This window comes from Mchenga conophoros, linkage group LG1, assembly GCF_057382185.1.
Source record: "Mchenga conophoros isolate Kocher_MC1m ecotype Shallow Benthic linkage group LG1, M_conophoros_male_GT1.1, whole genome shotgun sequence".
Classification (NCBI taxonomy): domain Eukaryota; kingdom Metazoa; phylum Chordata; class Actinopteri; order Cichliformes; family Cichlidae; genus Mchenga; species Mchenga conophoros.
This window is the reverse complement of record NC_140526.1, coordinates 28,800,827-28,821,427: the sequence shown is the minus strand read 5'-3', so window position 1 is coordinate 28,821,427 and position 20,601 is coordinate 28,800,827. Positions and strand designations below refer to the sequence as shown.

The window sequence follows — 20,601 nt, the reverse complement described above, 5'->3', positions numbered from 1 at the left end:
AAACACAGGCAGCACTCTTACCCAGAGACAGAGAGAGGGAGGGAGAGAGGAAGAGCAAAAGAGGAAGAGACGGCACTTACAGCATACAGAAAGAGGTAGAGAAAGAGTTTGAGTGGAGAGAGCGTGAAGAGGCTGAGTGTGACAGCACCGAATGAGAGAAGGAAGAGAAGGAGGAGGGACCGAGCGGCAGGGAAAGGGTGGGAGACGCTGAGAGGGGGACGGACTCAGCGAGTGAGGGGAGGGAGCACCAGAGGAGGGGAAAGTAGATGAGAGGGAGAAGTAAAGAGGGAAACTGAGGGAGTCAGGAGAAGAGAGGAGACTAAAAGGAAAGGAGCGCAAAAAAAGGAGGACAGATCAGCAAATAAGCCTAGTAGCATTCCTCTCACAGCTGCAGTGATCCAGGCTGGGAGGGGAACTTTAGCTCACTGGGAGAAATAATAAAAACCAACCAAGAATTTGTGTATATTTTCTCTGAGCTAAGAAACCAGAAGCTACTGTAAAAAAGGAAAGGGAGCAAGAAGAGAGCTTCTGCAGACTCCGAGTGTCCTGCAGGGAAAGATGGATTCAGATTCTGGAGAGCAGAGTGACGGAGACCTCTCTCCAGGTAAGGCCTCAAGACTCTTACAGGTCACCACAGCACTGGTTTCTGGCATGCCCTGCTAACTAGACTTTAAGCAGACCAATCCAGGAGGTCTACAAGCTCTTTCTTCCTTTGTGTTCCAGTAAATTTTCAGCATTTTCCAGCCTTTCTTTACTCTCAACTAAACACATTTAGTGCGTCTCAATCCTCTCTGAACCATTTCTCTCACGCGCTCAGTCTGTTTCTAGCGATCAACAGCTTGCCTGTAAATCTGAACCCTTCTTTAGTGCACCCAAATGTAAGAATCGAGTACAGTATTTAAAGCTTTCAAAGATGTGTGACAGGCAAGCAGCCGTGAGCTCGAATGCATGTACAGTGATGCTGGTGGCTGGCAGAGGCTCCCTGAGTGCGTGGAGGAAAGCCGGCTCAGTCACCACCAGGAACAGGCAAGCTCCGACACGTGCAGCCAGTTTGTTCATCAACACGTCCAGCTACAGAGCGAGCCGGAGAGACCACAGACTCCCCGGACGCTGAAATCAGCTCCTTTTCCTCATGAAGCTCGCTGCTGTTTGCTGGAAGTTAGAAGAAAAAAAAAAAGATTTATGGTGTCAAAGTACAGGGCAAAGATTTATTGCGCAGAGTTATACATTAAACACACAGGTAGAGGCACAAATGCTCCTTAAAGTGAACTCGCTTATTGGAGATTTCACAGCATCGCATGCACGTGGGCGACTGATTCTGTGGGAGAAAGGAGGGAGATGAAGCATCCTTGTGGAGATATGTTTGAGTTTAGACAGATTGAAATGTGTCTCCAGGAGGGGTTTCTTTGTTTCACAGCAGTGTCAGAATACAGGAACAGTCAAATAGCAGCGAATAAAAGTAAAACTCACGCTGATGCTTGAACTGACTTTATTGCTCTCCTATCGTGGTTTCCTAAAACTAATACTACTAGTAGATCTGCTTTAGGTGTTGGAGGGTTTTATCATTTAATGTTAGATAACGTTGATGGCGTGGGTGTTTGCAGTTTTATTTGAAGTCACAGAGCTCCGTGTGCCTTAATGATGCTCTGCTGAACTCTGGCCATCTGCCTGTCCATCTGGACCATTGTCTGTCTGTCCTCTCATCCATTTGCAAGTGGAGAGGAACCTCAGTGTGAGGGTTAGAGGACTTTATGCATATAATGAGAAAGTGATGACATATTCATATCATCTGCTGACTTCCATAAAAGTCTTTCATATGAAGCGATGCTTTGTGCGTCACAGTTAAGCCAAACCGTAAAGGAAGAGGCTTTATTTCTGTCACTTTGATGTGAAGTGGTCTACAGTGTTTTCCAGAGACTCCAGGTAAAGCATCCTTCAGCATAACATAACCAGGTCTTTGTTACGTCAGAGTAATAAAATCATATAGATTTATCGACCGGACACCAAAAAAACAAAACGTTGTTGCACATGTTGAATCTTCAGGGTGATGCGAGAGCTATATTTTTCCAAAGTCAAGAGAAAAGAAGAGCCTGACTCACACTCATAATGCATCGTGCTTTGTTGCTGTGCTGCAGTGCCTACTCTACCGTGGAAAAATCTGGTTTGGCTCACTTGATAAGGTCAGTGAAAGCTGAGATAACGTATTTGGGAAAACAGGAGTCTTTTGTAACTCTGTTGTACACAAACAAAACCCTTTTCCTTGGATATGTCGGTGAGGGATGTGTGATAAATCTACGCTTTACACATACACATGCATATTTTCAGCAGTGTAAATAGCGAGGTATTATGTTTCAGCTGGCCTTGACCTTTCAACCATCTCCTGTGCCCTTGGGCAGTTAATGGTTGAACTTTTTTTTTTCCAAGAGAGTGATGTTCTAAATTTCTGTGCTGCATTAATTTTACCTCAACGTGCCCTTTCCATGAGCAATTAGTGATAGTTTATTTTCTTCAGTGCCTCTCTGGGCTAACCCAAGAGAACTAGCCTGACATGACCTTGGCACAGGTCATGTCAGGATTGTGCATTCAAGTAATATCTGTGTGTGTTTCTAACATGCAAACTCATAAATAAAACCACATAAAGATAATATCATGACTGAACTATGAGTAGCTTTCTAGTAGTTTGAGCCATGGAAACACTGTTGGAAGGTGGCTGCTAGTAAACAGATAGACAGATAAGTTTGTTACTACCCCCAGGAGAGAGCTGTTTGGTCACCTATCTATAAATCAAACTCAAAATAGTGGCCTTGTGATCCCATGTGTTTTGTGTTTTATATTTATGCCAGGAACAAGAAAATAGTGTACAGGAAGGAGAAAGGTGAGGAAAGCCTGCTAGTTAATTTAGGCAGCAGGACTCACCGCAAACAGCACATGGTGAAGGTGTAGCTACCAGGGCTGTGTGTGCCTTTGCACACTGCTTACCCGAAAACGACGCTGCTGCTCCTGCTGCTTGGTGCCACCACAGTCACCGCTGCTGTCAGCATTTTAAAGAAACACCTCCACCTAGGCACCCACCTGTAGGTCCTTAGCTTTCCAAAGGCAGTAAAGCAGAAAACTACTCCAGCTGGAGGGGGGTGTAGCACACGCTACAATATGTAATTGACTGTGGCTGACTTAGATTTGGCTACGTCATTATATATCATCACTCTATGGAAGGTTAGCTGTGAAAAGGTGCTGTTTCTCTTTGTATTAGCTTCTTACACACAATATAATAGCATTCCTCAGCTTTCTTAATGATTCACTTTCCAATGTTGCACATTATCAGATGGGTTAGCCTAAGTTAGCAAAATTTAGAAAGCCTTAAATGATATTTGATATTTTACTTTTAAGTGAAAACATGCTTTAGACCTGCTGCTTAATGCTTTTACCATTCTTCCCAGTGATGGCGCCTCACGTCTTGAGCCTGAATCCCATTTTGTCTCCTTAAAGACTCAGTTTTTCCACCCTGATAAACTTGTATGTTTTTTAACCCGTACGTAGGGCATCCCACCTCAGCTTTTAGGCTCTTTTTTGCCAACTACATCTATAAATCTATGATTTCTGTGGGCTTAAATAATAATCTGTCTCCATGCTTTCTTATGGGAAGCAAGAAGATTTATGCAGCACATTTTTTGCGTTTACTCATAACACACTCCATGTGATAATTTATGGAAATATTTTAAATAAATAGGCTTAAACTTTTTTTTTCATTAAAAAAGTAAAAGTTTCACACTATTTAAAGTGTCGCAAAAACATTCTCGAAGATTTTCAGGACGCTTACATGAAGCAAATTTAAATAAGTTCTGCTGAGGAAGATATTTTCTAACATGGGAGAGTTAGGACAGAGCTTCATTACAAAAACTAATATTGTGCTTCATTGTGTTTTTCTGGCTTTGCTACAGCGTTCTGCACACAGAGCACACAGAGCTGTGCTGCAACGACTCTGAAAAAAGGCCATAAAAAACCCAGCTCAAACAGAAAGGATCATATTTTCTTACCCATAATCATCCAGTCATGCACTGAGCATGCCTCTGACCATACCAATATCCACAAACTGATTCACCCAGTCATCCTGTCCCTCCTTTCTGTGGTGGAGCGGGGATGACCACACCTAATTATGAGTCAAAGCAAAGCTGACTGTCAGTACACCTGTTCTCCTGTGTATGTTGCACAATAGGTGCAAAATAGAGGCTAGAAATTTCACTAAACTGTAATGCTTCAGGGCTTTCAGACACTCCTGTTTTCCACTTTGAATTATTTTTTTATATATCACTATATTATATTAAATTACATTACTGTGGCATTATGTTTAGCTATTAACCACGTTCTGTTTTTGGATGATTTATCCTGGTGATGTGATTCTCTCTAACACCATAACTCCATCAGCCCTGTATAGATCTATTTCCAGACATTTGTGTTTACCTTCAAATTCACAGGAAAAGCAGACTTGTTGAAAAGGGGAGCTTTTTGGCTGTTGTAACAACAGCTGTGATATCCATAGGGGCGTGAGGGCCGTTTCTGTGCTTCTATTAAAAACACAAAACTGCAGATGTTGCCTGATGACACAACTGAAATGCGATATTGGGCCAGTAGATTATCCCCGCCATTCATTCACATGTTTGCACATCAACAAACCTGCTTTATTTTTCCTGTTAACCGCCACTATTCCAAGCTTCTACAAACACTTGAGCTATCTCCGACACATCAGAGCAGACCAGATGCACTCGGCAATGAGAGAAAGGCTTCTGCCTCATGATTGCCATGTTGGCAGACTGGCCACATGCTTTGCACATGTGAGCCAGCCCTGGATACACTGCAACACTCCCAAAGATACGCACAGACATACTGAAAAAAAAGCCTGCGCTCTTCTCGCTCATATCCTTGGTCTCCCAGCACGTGCATCCCTAAACTCTGCATTTAATCTGGCCCACAGATGGAGAGTGCTCACTGCACTACACCCAGCCCTCTGTACACACGCGCATACACACAAACACCCACACTCAAGACACCAGGAGCTGGTTCTGGAAAATTGTAACACGAACTGAGAGAAAAAAAAACACAGGAGCGAAGCCGTAAGTGGAAAAGACGACTCAGGAGAAAATAGTTTTTCCTACAACTGAAGCAAAAGACAAAAAAAAAAACCCTTTGGTCACTATCTGTGTGTGAGTGCACTTCCTCTGTATGCACATGCATGCATGCATGCACTGACACAATAATACCGTGGCATTTCACGGTGTTTGTAGGACATTTGGAAAGAGGATTGTCTCCCCACGGCTGAGCCATTACTGAAACACGGAGTCAGACCGCAGAGGCACTCTGACAGACATTCTGGTCAAAGGCCTCATAGACACACATTCATAAGGAGGAGATGGCTGCGGTTTCACAGGAGGGCCATTCGAAGCAAAGCAAACAGTCAGTAGTGGCGCCTGAAGTGAGAGACGATCTCTTTGGGGAGAGCAGTATGCATTAAATGAAGGCTGGACTGGTGTTTGAGAACCACTGAGCCTGTGCAGATGCCGCCTCTGTGAAGGAGCGTGTGTTGGTTTATTTTCTCACTCGCGTTGACCTAAAATCACAATCTCTGATAGAAAGTGTTCTTTACCTTTACTTTGTGGTTACAAGAGTTTTCTACATTAGTGCCAATAGAACATGATGTCTGGGATTTTCTGACAAAAAAACTAACAAAAAAACCCAAAACTTAACATGCAGATGGTAAAAAGCTAAATACACTTTTCCTCTCTCTCCCACTCCAAAAAAAAAAAAAAAAAGATAGAAAACAATGTGGAGTGGGAGGCAATTACACACACAGCTTTTCACACTTAACTCTAGGAGAACTGAACAAACTGTGCTGATTATAGCATTATAGAGTTGTGGTAGGGAAAAGCACCCGCGTTCATCATATTTCATAACAGTTTAACAGTGTGTCATGTTGATCCTGCTTTCAGAAAACCTTTAAAAACTATTTCTAGTGAGATAGGAGACAGCCGCGCAGACAGAAGTAGCCCTGGCAGCTATGTTGTGGGCGTAGACATTTCACGAGCCTTAATGGTAGCTAAAACTTTACTCTGTGTTATCCCTGGAGGCTGGGATTCGAATTAACTCATGGAATGATTCGGTTTAGGCTCGTAATAAGGAGTCGAAAGAAAAATGCAGTCAATAAAAGTCAGAAACATACGAATGTGAGAAAGAGAGGGAGCGTTGTGAGTCTGCGTGAACCACAGTTATTTCCTGGTCATTAGTTAGTGGTGTGTTGGCAGCCAGGACGGCAGAGGCCCTTTGGCTTCACACTAATGCGCGTCGTGCGCAGAGAGGGAGGGCCCGCAAGGTCAAAGCTCAAAGCATATGCAGTTTCATCACTTCAATCAAAGCAGGAGCAATCTGAAAACTTGAAATCCTGATCTTAATATTCTTTTCTTGACTATTTATGACTCTGTAATAGTTTATTATTATTGATGCTTTATTTCATCTGTCCTCTGGCTGTCCTGTCAGTAGAATGTGTGTGAATATTAGATAGAAAGAGCATTAAAAAAAATCCCCCCTGCGAAGGGGTGTTAATGGGTCAATGAGACAAGTTGTGTAAAGTGCTTTGAGTGCTCAGATAGAGTAGAAAAGCACTACATAAGAACCAGTCCATTTACAAATTGTCAGAGTCAGTGTTCACAGCATGTCGAGCTGGTCATGTTTGAATCTTGGGCTTGCATTCGCTAAAGGCCGCTAATTGAAGTGGACAGCATACGTCACAATTTTCCAAATTACAAACATCCCTGCGAGGTGACAAAATCAGTGAGGTCATCACATTTTACCAGCAAGTACAGGAAAAGCCTGTGAATAGAAGGATACTGGAGGCCTAGCAGAATTATGTAGTGTTTTTGTAATGAAGAGAGAATAACTGGGAAGGGGGGGGCCTAAGCACTGTATAACGGCAGTGACAGACTGAGCTCCTCTGTGAGTGAATCGAAGCTTCTCAGTGCCTCATTTTTATTTTATTTTTTTTACGTGAACTCGAAGTGAGTGAACTAGTAAACAAACCAGGAGGCCAAAGTTCTGGGAAGGGGGGAATTTGGGTGGGCTGTCATGGTCTTGATGATTTTGCATGCGAGTATCTGTGTGTGCGCGCATCTTCTCGAGCACCCGTGTGTCCCTTTGTGAACAATGCCACGGCATGCTGAGACTTGGCCGAGGTCTATGAGAGGAGCGACTCACCCAGGGCCGGAAAACGCTTACTTCCTCGACACTGTAGATGCGCTGAGAAATGGAGAGAGGAGCAGATGAGAAAGACACAAGAGCTTCGTGTGTGTGTGTGTGTGTGTGTGTGTGTGTGTGTGTGTGTGTGTGTGTGTATGAGACAAAGACACTGCAGCCAGTTCTTAACACAGCTGTACATGGTAGAAGGTGGAAAAGAGAATGAGAGGGGGAGAGGTGTTGTTTCTTTTTTTTGTTTAGCTTTTTTTGGTGTTGTGCGCGGCTATGTCTGACGTTAAGGGATTTTGACAGGAGTTAGGCAGTCAAACTGTGGACATATGATCTCACCTCTTTTTCTTCAACACCCCCGCCTCCTCCATCCTTGCTTCCATCACTCCTCCACACTCCTTTATTTAAGTGACCTGACACATCTGCAGACGGTATAGATTGCTGCGACAGTCTATTTGTTTTGATTTTCTTCTTTCATCCGCAATAATTCAGAGCATTTCTCAAGCAAAGATAGTCAATTTTTCTCTCTTTTTTCGACCATCTTTACCTTAGACTGAAAGGCCTGAAAGGTGCATTCCTCTTTTTCTTGCCCTTTGATTCTGTAAAAGGCATAACTTCTTTATTTTAGACGGAAAATGGGAAACTGGGTAACAGAGAGGCTGAATACATCATACTCCCCTGTATTTTATTAGGCCTCAGCCCCACAGTCTATCATTATAGTTAACGCACAAGCCCGCACACACACATTTGTAGCCAGCTGTCGCTGTCAGATTATTCGGTGCACAGAAGCAAATTTGTCATTTCGTTGCGTAGAAATGTGGAGTCTTTTTCTCCATTCAGTCAACATCATCATAATGAGATTTGTCAGCTGGTGATGGTGGCTGAGTACTTTTCCACAGAGGTTACCAGAAAAGGGAAGTGGAGAGGGGAGACAGCCTGCAGTTCCCATACCCAGCTAGCCAGATACCCAGTTCACTGTGGTCTGGTGCTTTACTGTAGTTAAACAATGGCACAAACATGGAAACCATAGCTGGTGGAGAAATTTGCTTTGCAGCAGAGGAAAGGTCAAATGGTTGCAATCTCACAGGACCCCGCAGTCCACGCGGGGTCCTAACAGGATGTCTTGGATGCCACTTCTGATCCTCAGCGGACCAGGAGCTCCTTTGGTCTTCATAACAAGGAGTGACTGTGATGAAAGCCAAGGGCAGAGTAGAAGGTGGGGGTCAAATAGCTGCTATCTCTCACCCTCCCTCTTTTGGGCCACCCATTTTTTTGGGGGGGTTTTTTGTGACAGGACATCAAGCGGCGCATTAATCAATCAGATATCTTCTGCAAATGCTTCATTTCGCCCAATCTCTTTGGTTCAGCTCTACAGGGACGTGGCCATTAAAACTAAGAGACAGAGAGAGACAAAGAAAGAGATGAAGAATGGAGCATTAAATAAGGCTGCACGGCTGCCAAAGGCAATCTGTTCTTGTGTCCCTCATGAATCAGAGAGCCCTCCTAAGTGCTTTTCCCTGGACCCTTCATCACAGTGGACATTTAAACCAGTCCCAGGATAAACACACTTATAGTCTCAAACTCTGTTGCAAGCCTCTTCATTACAGCTACATTAACATCAGTCCACCCCCCACCCCCCTTCCACCCCCTTTTATTTAGAAATGGCCTTTAAAGCTTTTCCTGGTTGATATTCATCCATTATGCTGTGAGTAACGCTGAGTGAAACCATTTCTGAATAACGCACAGAGGACTCCTAACTTCAGAGGCCAATTAGCTTCTATTTTCCAGCTTCATTAAGAGCGTTTTTATGCCTCGTTTCTTTTTTTTTCATTCCACAATTTCCTTTGACTTAAAACTATTTGATTGCAAAGCCACCAAAGAAAAAGTCTGAGAATGGTTTATTTTTAAGCTCCTCAGAGCACAAAATAATTTGATAATGACCTCACCGATCTTATAGTTTCTGTATGCTCTGAAACAAACTATTGATCCAACCTGCTGTTCAGCCACACTGAAGGAAAAACGTGGTTTTTTTTCTTTTTCTGTAGCTGTACAACTGAATATACAAAATGCTTTGGAGCACACACACTAAAAATATAATAATCATGCACATATGCAGCGTGACGTCAGCTGATTTTTCTTTTCTAACATAAATATATCACAAAGCAGCTGTGATTCAGCGGTTTCTGATTATTGATTATTTTCCTGCAGCACTTGAAATGCGATAAAATGAGATTCCTATTTCATCTCCCTACCCTTCCACACATATATTATATATATATGTTAAGCCTGAGGCAGCAAGATCCCTTCCAATACAGAAGCCAACACAGATCAGTGATACCAGACATGATATTTATTAGGTCAGAATTAGCATGACAAACATTAGCTTGCATGGAGGTGGGTCGGCTTGCAGGGGCAGAAGCAACTGTGTGAGCAGGCTAAAGCCAGTTTTTATAAAGTGCACCCCACGTGTTATCTGTTGAGCCATCAGATGAGCTGTTATGAGTCGCTGTACGGGCATACCAGGCTGAGCTTGATTCCATGACCTGCCTCGGCTAATGCTAAATGCTCAGATACTGGCTCACACTCATACGCTGTTATCTGCACTGAGAATATATGCTGATCATCAAGTTGAGTCAAAATCAATCCATCAAAGGAAAGCACATAATAAGTGTGCTGTGGCATCAGACCATATATTTTTACTTTTGTTAATACAGGCTGACTGAATATGTACTTTTTCTTTACACTTAACTGAAAATGCTTATCAGAAATCACACACTGCAGGCTATATTTATTAATATTGCAGGCTCGGTGAAAACAGTCACAGGATCAGTTTGTTTGCTTTCTTAGTCAGTTCTCCAATTTGTGATGTTTCCATCACATGCACTGACCTTTATCTCACTAGTACTCGTGTGTAACCTTTGTGGTGATGCAGTCACTTTTGTGCCTCGTATTATCCATAGCATCCATAAAAAGCGGAGACAGGTAACATCTGCACAAAGCATTAACAAAGAGCAGCTTTTCATTTGTCTTGTTTGTCATATTTTTGCACAATGTTAGCAGTATTAAAAGCCTAAATCCGGACGTATTTTTTGCCATTACGCTCATTAAAGCGTGAGCTGTAACCTACAGCATACCCTTCGGTTTCAGCCACACACACTACATTTATACTTTAAGCTCCATAACCCTACTTTGCACAAATGAAAGTCATTAAAGTATTAAAGCTGAGTTATTTATTAACCATAAACTTCTGAATGCCACTCTACATCCTGAGCAGCTGTTAAAGGCACAGTGACTGACCTCTTTCAGCACCAGACTGCCCTTTGGAAACTGGCTCAGAGTCAGATTTTACATGTCATGAATAATGCACATCATTGTGCTTCACTCCACTGAATCGCACTGTTTTTCTCTCTGTGCAGAAATCATAGCTTTCTCAAGTTTTATCAGATGAGAAACAAACACATACATTGCAACAGACAGAGTGTGCAGGGGCGCTATGTTTGAGTCATCTTCTGAGGAGCGTTGTGGGAGTCCAAAAAACGCCTATGCAGAGACTTTTGCAGGTCCAGGGCGAGTGGAGGAGGAACATGAAATGACAAAAATTGGTTCCCATTCGACAACTCCTTCCTTATGTACAAAGGCATCGTGATGTGTCTTTATGCAGCCGTTATCTACACGGCAGTATATTAGTGCAACAGCGAGTCTGACAAACAGCAGCTCAACAAGTCAGAAGCCTCGAGACTGACAGTGGAAAATAAATATGTCCCTCCTCCAGCTCCTCTGTCGAGGTACCAGCTGGCACAGTCCACCGGCCTCTTGGGCTCGCTTAACATCAACCCTGTAGGCTATTAAAACCCCCTTTAAGATCACTGAATGACCCACTCCTTTGTTTTCCTAAAGCCTTGTAAATGCAGCCAGAGAGAGTCTCACTGCAAATCCTTATTGGGAACCAAAAGCAAACGAAAAGGCCAAGGCAAAAGAAGTGGAAGTCAAGCTGCCACCCTTGTTTACTTCTGCTGCGTGAGGAGCGTTCTCCCTGACATTTTCCTGGTATTGATACATCGTTGGTGCCTTTTTTGTGCTCCGAAATGGCATCGCTGATGGATGGCAGACTTTATTACCGAAGGCTTTCCCCAGATATTTTACAGCAGAAAGAAATGATGTAACTTTTTCCAGTGAAATTCATTTTATTTATGTACATTTGTCACATAAATAGAAAATAGAAACCATATACAGCTACTATATGTCATATATGTGAATCATCATATATAGCACAGTAATGTGCAATTGGTCTTATAATGTGTCCAGGGAGCATATGAGTCGTTTAGATGTGGTAGCTAGGAATGTGTGTGTCAGTCTCTTTCCATCTAGCTGTAAAGCTATCATCACCCCAGTTAATTAGTGGTCAAAGTTGGTCTGCACATATACATCTTTTAGTTGTTACATTCCATTCCATTTTTATTTGTTGGCATTCAGAGTGCAGTCTATCAAATTTGGGCTTTTTTCCCCTTCTCAGTATTTTATATATGCTACGTAAACCCATTCTGTAGACAGTTTTTGTGATATTGGTCATAAAAAAAATGCATCCACATTTTCATTCATCACATGTATCTTACTCCTGAAATCCAGACACCTTCCTATATCCTTTCTCAGATATTGGTTGATCCGATTGCGTTTGGCACCATATGCCACTGATATTGCTTTGCTATTTGATTAACTTTGAATCTCACTGAACAGGCTTGGTCTTTCCTGCAGGCACATATTTGAAGAGGAAAGTTTGAACACTTAGATTCTGCACAGTAACTCAGTTTCTCTGTGATTCTCATCATCCTTAAAAGGAGGCATCTAAATCCATAAAATACATCATCGTGTCATCCGTGCAAGGGCTAATTCTATGATCCCTGTTCCTTACAGCTACTCCCCTCAGCTCCCCGTCCTGGCAGATAGCTTGGGCCAGTGGTTTGATATAAATAGGACTAACAAAACATTCCCATCTCCTTCCTGTTTGTAACACATATCTCTGATAAGGAGCCACTTACCTTTACCTTTGCAATATGATCCTGATACATTGCTTTGATGCAACATTATATATTCAGTAAAACCAGATGTTTTATATAAAAAGAATCTCAATTAATTCTGACACTGGTCAGTAGCTGTCTTATAAAAAAAAAGTCATATAAAGTCAAATTTGACTTTGTGCAACTCCTGCAGAAGTCCATTTTTATATAACACATGAGGCAAAAGGGTATTTACACTGTACTTCTGTTCTCCTATAAAGAAAATACCTGAAAAGGAAAAATGTCTGGAAAATTATTGCACTTGCAGAGTGCCAAGAATGTCCTGGAAACCACTCATTTCAAAGAGGCATACAATACATAGCTGCTGGTGAATAGAAAATTGGTTGCAGATGGAAAGTCACCGTATACCAGGAGGTTTTTGGTGATGCTGTAAACAGGCAACAAGGAAGCTTTGCAGAGCTAAACTGTGTTTTTGTTTGCTTTGGACCTTTTTTGCATCTCAGAGCTAGGTTGTGTGTCAGTAGTATTTACTGTTTGCAACAGGTGCTATACACACATTTATATAGTGCTTTTCCAGTGTTATTTACATATATATATACACACACACACACACACACACACATACAGGACTTTATTCTGTGTTATCTAATTGAAATTCATCTATTTCTCTGAATGTTTTTCATTCCTATTCTTTTGCTTTTTTGTTGTCACATGTTCATCATATGCTGATATCCATCTTCACTGGAAATAATTTGTATGCTCACCTGTGTCTGTTGCATAAACACTAAGTCATGTGCTGTTAGTGTATCAGTGGCTAGCTGGCTTTAAAAAAAAAACAAAAAAAAACCTGCACCTGTGCTGAGAATGTGACCTGGTTTGTTGTCGTTAGTAACCCCGCACGGGGATGCGCTTATCAAGTATTATGTTTCCTTGTGTGAGCGGGTCTGTGCGCCTGTATCACTCACGTTGTGGGTACATTAATGTCACGTTGTAGAGCCCTGCCTGCCTTTTAAGCACAAAAAGCAAGTACTCCGTGCATCAGTTATCGCAGTTTAGACCAAAGACAAAGTTAATGTTGGGGTTAGAAAAATAGTTTAGTAAGGCTAAGACCCCAAGGAAATGATTTTAGGTCATTATAATGTTTTTGGAAGAGGAAATAGAATTATTGTGTGTGTGTGAGTGTGCATGTAGTCACCTGACAGGATCAAGATCCTGAGTATTCAGAAACTCTGAATGTTTCAGACTAATAACACTCTAATGGCTGCACCAAATGACTCATAGCTCTCTGAAAACAGTCCAGACAATTTAAAAAAAAGCAAAACTACTAAGACAGCTCCACTTAGGAAGCCTTTATTTAGAACAACCTCTTTCCCTTTAGGTCAGTTACATCTTCGATTATGTCTGTAAACAGGAAGTATTTCTTCAGATTGTCATGAAGCTTTTTTTCCTGGTCAAAGGACAGACACAAAATATACACGTACTGTATCCAGACTCACACAGAGGCGCCTCATATTTGTGTGTTCCACACTTCCGGATGTAAAGTGCCTCCAGTGTTGACTCGGTAAAGGCCAGCCAGCTATTGTCAGTCTTAGTTGCTGGCTCTGCTAATGGCTCATTCTTCTGATTAGTCTGGAACAAGACCAACACAAGCCTTTTCCATCCCCACCGCCTCACAGCTGGGTGTGCTACAGAAAATGTCCAGATTAGCAAATCTTGCATCCAGTGTTGAGCTTTAGCACGTTACACAAATAGAAGCAGCTCACTTTTCATCCAAAGAAAACATATATTTTCTTGGATTGTCAGCATTCAATGAGCAGTGATTCCCTTTAAAGTGGGACAGTTTAAAGAATGCAACAGCTGAAACAAAGTTGACTGCACATTTTTATAAGAATGCACTGTTTGGTATTAACCATCCTTTCACTATTGCTGACTCATTCCTAGTCTGTATAATGTCTGCTTATTATATCCTCACGCTGGAGCAGCATCTCAATCCATCACTCCAGCCTCCTTCATTTAAAAAGCTTCAGGGTCAGTATGGAGAGAAGGACTAACTCATGCTCATTATATATGGACATATCTGTTCACTAGAGCCAGTGGCTCCATAGTGTGGTGGTTTAAACATGTGCTTAACAAGCAAAAGATTGCCCACTTGGTCCTGAGAGGATACACAGATCCCTTAGGGGTTGCACCAGGAAGGCGATCTGTCATAAAAATCTGCAGAATTAAATATTACAGCGCTACCTGCTGCAGTCACCTCTTCCTCGGACTGCCCGAAAGCAGCTAGCTGTTTGCAAGAGCCATGACATTTGCCCTTTTCAGGTTGTGAAACATAAGGCTACAGCTTCACTTCACACAGGGACCGTTAAACTGACAAATAAATATTTTTCCATCTCGGTTGCTTGATGTAAGTGTCTCTGGCTGCAATCAAAATAATTTCGTCCAGATGGATCTTTTTTTTTTTTTTCACTCCAACACCTTGAGCAGGGCAGGTTTGGCCGGTCTCCATGATCCACAGTGGATGTATATTCTGATGCAGTGCAGCTGAAACTGTTGACTCAGGCCTCGGAAAACACCAGGCGGAACAAAGAGAGACTGTCTAGTCAACAGCCGTGGCCAGAGAGCAGCAAGCACCTTACTAATCCTGATGTTAAAAGTAAACTTCACCAGCTCCCAAAACATGCTTATGTAACCTCTCTGATGGGCTTCTGCGACTGGCCCCGTGTTAGCGGTTTAGCTCCGCTCCCTGTTTGTGTTCAGCAGCAAATTCAGAGCAACCGCTTTGCTTAGTAAAAACTTTTACAGCAGAGAGTGATGCAAAGGAAATAATGAGCAGGTAGGAGAAGAAGTGCCAGTGCTGGAGAAAGTTAGCATGCAGTTTTTTTTCTGGCCATGTCTCCTCTGACAGCTTGCACTATTCCTTAACTTATTCTGACACTGTGGTTCATGCATGTCACTCAGCACAGCCTCTGGGTGACAGGCTGTACGTGTGTGTGTGTGTGTGTGTGTGTGTGTGTGTGTGTGTGTGTGTGTGTGTGTGTGTGTGTGTGTGTGAGAAAGAGAGAGAGAGAGAAGGAAAGCTTGGACTTCTCACTGTCTTCTTGTTCACTCCCATAATGATCCACCCTCACTTACTCTCTATGTGCTAAAATCTCCAGTCAGTATCTGAACCACCCACCTCCTTTACCAGCACTCTGACTCACACCTCAAGCGGCCTCATGTCCAGTCTTCTCAGTAATTTCCCCCCGCCCCTTCCACCACACTCCTTCATTTTTGCTTACATTCTTCATCACTGCGGGATGCGCAACCAGACTTGAGACAGGAGTCAAGGCGAGTGAGTCGATAGCCACCTGCTGTTGCTCAAAAAAGAGGCTCCAGCCTGCGTGTTGAGGAGTGGCAGGAGAATAATTAGTCTGCTTTTAGCTCTGCAGAGAAAAAAAAGAAAAGAAAAGAGAAAGTGAGAAAGTGTCCAGTCAATTCCAGCTCAATAAATCTTTTGGCATAATCACAGCAGATGTTTTTTTTTATTTTTGTTTGCATCTTTTTTTAAATTTAATTTAGAAATGGAGTCACTCGCACATACTGGTGGGATCCAAATCCAAGTCGCCCGCACCGCCATCGGTCTGACAAGGCCGGCTTTATGGAGCAAGCTGTCACCTTTATCAGTGTGCCAGGGTTTCAGAAATCTATCCAGTTGGGTTTCTGAATATCAGAGGCTCGCTGGAACAAAGAGCTGCTTCAGAGGAGCAGGAAATGACTGTGACAAAGAGAGTCTGTTGATGAGAGGCACAGACACAGATCTGCCTAATCACAACCAGTCATATGTATATTATGGTGTGACTATTCAAATATCATGGAAACTATCGTGCAGCTGCTCAAATGTTTGTGTCCATGATACTCAGTTATTTCCTAGGTGGTTTCTTGGAAGTCTTTTAAGTGGGTTGTTTATGAAGTTGTTGGAGTTCTATTGTCGCTTGTCTGTGGCCTCTATGGTAAAGAGAGGGTAGATGGCCATCTTTAATAAATGGAAAATGTAGCAGCCCTTTTTTTTTGACAAGCAAATGTTTAGGAATTTTGCTCTGTACACACAGTGTGGTCCCACCACAAGCAAGGAAAACAACATACAGTACATTTATCAGTAGGAAAAGCTGTGAAACTTGTGAAAGCACAGTGAAAAGTCAAAAAATTAATGTCCTGCTTTACAGGCCCATCCAACTGGTCTGATTGGAGTCCTCGCCTCTTCTGGCCCCCAGGCCTTATGTTTGACACCCCTGCTTTAACACCCATAAAGCAAAGCAGCTGTGATTTTTATGATAAGTGATTTTTTTAGGCTTTACTCTCACCACACTCCTCTTTAGTTATTGTTTCAATATTGTAGTCCATCTTAGGTTAAAAGCTTAGGTAAACCTGCTGTTAGCTGTGCAGCACCAAACAGCAGGCAAACATACTGGAAAGCAACGTGGAGCATTTAGCTGCTAACAAGCCATGTGTTTCCCCGAGCAAATGGTAGGAAGCAAACGGCAATATTAAATTTGCTAAATTGCCAGAAACCAATCTTGACGTTGTCCCACAAACAACTGTTAGTTTACCAGCACCTCCATACTGTCAGGTTTATGTGGGGATAATTCATCAAAGCTATGTTCACAGCTTATTTATGCCACGCCAAACTGGACAAAAAAAGAAAAGAAAATCGGGACATATCAATCCATCATGAAATATTGCACGCTTCCAAAATCTGAAAGAGTAGGATATATGCCATGCGACTCACTTCCTCGGAGACCACAAGTGAAACGAGTGTTTTCATAGTAATTACAGTCAGGATGACACACTTATCCCTGTTCCCAGTAAAAATCTGCCTTCGTGCTGAACTGAACTCATAGAAATACCAGAAATATTGACACCTCGTGATTTAAATAGCACTGGGAACTTCTGTGTCCTCATGCTCACCCACCACACGTTTGTCAAATGCACAATAGGTCTCGCCCCCGCTCTTCTGAGGCTCTACAAAGAAGAGGTGAAAAGAGACATCAGATTTTTTTTTTTTTTAATGCGATGGGGGAAAGGACTGTAGACAAAGACATCTGCTGTTAAATGTCATGGTGGGCTAATTATATATACATGAAATGTCATTTAGCTGCAGACCAACACAGGAAATGTCACTTCTGTACATTCACATGAAATGCCACTGATTAGGTTTTCCCAATTGTTGCCCACCCCACCCCCACTTCCCCCAAATTCAAACACCTCCTTTGTATTGAAATAACAAACAACCGGATGATGTGACAATGCTGTGAATTCTAAACAGTCACATACAGGAGCTGTGTGCTTAAATAAAATTATAATGACAACTAAGCAGGTGTTCCTCTTCGAATATGGGCTCATCTGTTGCTCTGCGCTAAGCCCACTGGGCAATGGCACACTCATCCTCACTTTTTTTACCCTCTCTCCCACTCTGGACGTAGATGTGGAGGAGGGAGCGGTTGACAACGTGCCCAGGGAACAGGGGGTGGGGTGGGGGGTAGTGAAGCCTCTTTGCTTGGCTTTAATCATAATAGGAGTTATCTGGTGTGTAATTTGAAGCTGGGTGGCACCTAAATAAAACCCCTTTCCATCCTCCCACTCCTCACATTCACACACAGACACGTGTTTGGCTGCTCGCATTGCTTCATGAGGACACAAGGAGCCTTTGATGTTCGCTCTGAGATAAACTGTGGCTGCAACAGGACGCAGACTAACAAATGTGATCAATCTGGACTTGTAAAAGGAAAGTGTGTGAAAAGGAATCTTATCTATCTTCAGCTGTTTGAAGTTTTCCAGGGAAGACAGTCATTCCTCCCATAGCCAGCTCGCTAAACCACTGCCAGCTCCAGGAAAGCCACCGCCCTGCTGCAGAATGTAGATGCATCTCAATTTATCCCTCGTTCACTTCTTCAGACTGTCGTCTGTACCTTTTTTTTTGCCCATGACACAAAATACAATCTTGTTTATAAAAAAAAACAGAGTCGTATATCTGAATAGACTGATTTATTCGACTTGACCTTTCATCCCAAGAGGAACTTTCAGCATTGCCATGTCATCATATCTACTCACATAAAACTGTTACCAGTTTTCTTGTAACAAAAAAAGGAAAAATAAAACCTACGAAATTTCTGCAGTGTCATGTCATGAAACGAGCAACTTGCAAAAGCCCGCTCGTCCAGATGGATTTCAGCTGTTATGTACATGTAAACATGTAAGAGTGTGTAAACAATGACTAATGTGTGCATCATTTATTTATTTTATTTCTCTTTCATCTCCCACCTTCCCACCTGGTCATGGCAGATGACCGCCCCTCCCTTAGCCTAGTTCTCCTGGAGGTTTCTTCCTGTCAAAAGGGAGTTTTTCCTTCCCACTGTCGCACACTGCATCTTCATAAGAGGTCTTTTGATTTTCAGAATATTGATGTTGATGTGTTAAGGAATAAACATATATTCTTAGTGCTTATTTGCTGATTATATTGTTTTATGTATTTTAATAAGAGAGGGCCAACTTTGAGTGTAAACTAGGCTGACAGGAAACTGCATTTGCAGAGCATATGAGGTACAGACAGAAAGTGAAACTAAGCAGAGTGTTCGAAACTTAGAGTGTGTGACGTGCTACAGAAGTATATAAACAACCATGCGGCTATTGCTGCTTTCAGACCTGAGCTTGTGTGTTCGTGTAAAATAAAGATAATTTTTTGAGTTAGACCACTTTGAGCCTTGAGTTTTTCTTGGCCGCCAAAAGAATACAAAGAACTGAATTTAATAGCTGTTATCCTATATTCTAAAGAGCTTTGAGTCGACTCTTGTTGTGATTTTGCGCAACAAATATTTCTCACCTCTGAAAGGTGCAGCACACATTAAAGTTTTTAACTCATTTGTAAACCTTCTTATTTTGGATTGGTCATCACGAAGTGCAATATATGCTGCAGATTAAACTCACATGTCTTTTCTTTTCTTCTCCTTTTCGTTTCTCTTCCTTCAGGGCAGGAGAGCTTCAACTCCCGTTCCCTGGCTCTGCAGGCCCAGAAGAAGATCCTGAGTAAGATGGCCACCATGGTGGTGGCTAACATGCTGACGGATGATACCAGCAGTGAGATCTTGGACGAGCTCTACAAGGCGAGTCGGGAGTTCACCAAGAGCAAGAAGGAGGCCCACAAGATCATCAAGGACGTCATCAAGATTGCTCTGAAGATTGGCATCTTATACCGTAACCACCAGTTCAGCCCAGATGAGCTGGACACAGTGGAGCGCTTCAAGAAGAAGATGAACCAGGCAGCCATGACGGCGGTGTCGTTCTACGAGGTGGAGTACACCTTTGACCGGAATATTCTGTCAGAGCTTCTGCTAGAGTGCAGGGACCTGCTTCACGCCTTGGTCGAGCAGCACCTGACCGCACGTTCACATGCCCGCATCGATCACGTTTTCAACCATTTTGCCCACGGGGAGTTCCTGGCCGAGCTGTACGGAGACGGAGAGGAGTACAGACTCTCTCTGAGGAAGATCTGCAATGGCATCAACAAACTGCTGGACGAAGGAACGCTTTAACCTCTTGCACTTGACCCCTTTCACCTCAAGCTCTTTCTCCCTTTGCTCCTTTGTATGTCCTTTTCACTTGACTGCCACATCCTCTTATTGCTCTCGTCTTCCTGTTTCTTCCGCATCGATTTCCACGGAGGTTGTTGTAACATCCTGCTGTTGTGATTCAATGAGGGATTTTTTTTTTGGACTGTCTTTACACTCAGTGGAATCCTTTCTGCACGCTAAGACAGCCTGTTTCACATTGTATGCATTTTACATCCTCTTTGTGTGCAAAAGTGTACTGTACCAATGGCCAAAAAAAAACTTGCAGTAGGTATATTTGGATATGGAAGATAATCAGTTGTAGTAATCAGTCTTTCTATGTGTGGTTGCATGTGTGCGTGTATGAGAGGATGGCTGCGTGTGCTTGTATGGGATCCGCTTGAATAACGTTGTGTAGTGTTTGTACATAAGACCAATAATGACCTGGTATGTATTATGTATCTGTGTCAATCTTCTCAACAAGGGTGTAACACGTGTTCTTTATTAAAGATTTCTTTAAATCATTATTTTGCATTTTTTCCTGACAACAAAAGCTCCACATGGGCTGGGAAAGCTTTTAGGAAACAAGAGTTTGTTCCTTCGTGTTGGCAGTCATAACGCTAATTTTCTCCCGTGACTCATGTTGTAGTCAACTGAAAAAGGAAAACAATGATTTGCTTAATTGCTAACCAGTTACTCTCTTTTAAACTAGAATAGGTCTTTTAAGGGGAAGTATATGGGGGGACTTTCTTGTCCATTTGACCCAGATGCATGCCAGA

General features: G+C 42.5%; 1 protein-coding gene across 1 annotated transcript; it reads left to right on the top strand.

Annotated features, from left to right (window-relative positions):
- Positions 1-206: 206 nt before the first annotated feature.
- Positions 207-20,349, top strand: tnfaip8l3 (tumor necrosis factor, alpha-induced protein 8-like 3). The gene is made up of 2 exons (XM_085273579.1): positions 207-604; positions 19,245-20,349. Exons 1-2 carry the CDS (start codon positions 559-561, stop codon positions 19,805-19,807), a joined length of 609 nt encoding a protein of 202 aa, XP_085129705.1. The 5' UTR covers positions 207-558; the 3' UTR covers positions 19,808-20,349.
- Positions 20,350-20,601: the final 252 nt, after the last annotated feature.

What these genes read in the sequence shown, in the direction of transcription:
- tnfaip8l3 (XM_085273579.1), top strand. Translation starts at nt 559, where the DNA reads ATGGATTCAGATTCTGGAGAGCAGAGTGACGGAGACCTCTCTCCAG. An exon ending in TGACGGAGACCTCTCTCCAG is followed by an intron (nt 605 to 19,244) that starts GTAAGGCCTCAA and finishes CTCTTCCTTCAG; the next exon opens with GGCAGGAGAGCTTCAACTCC.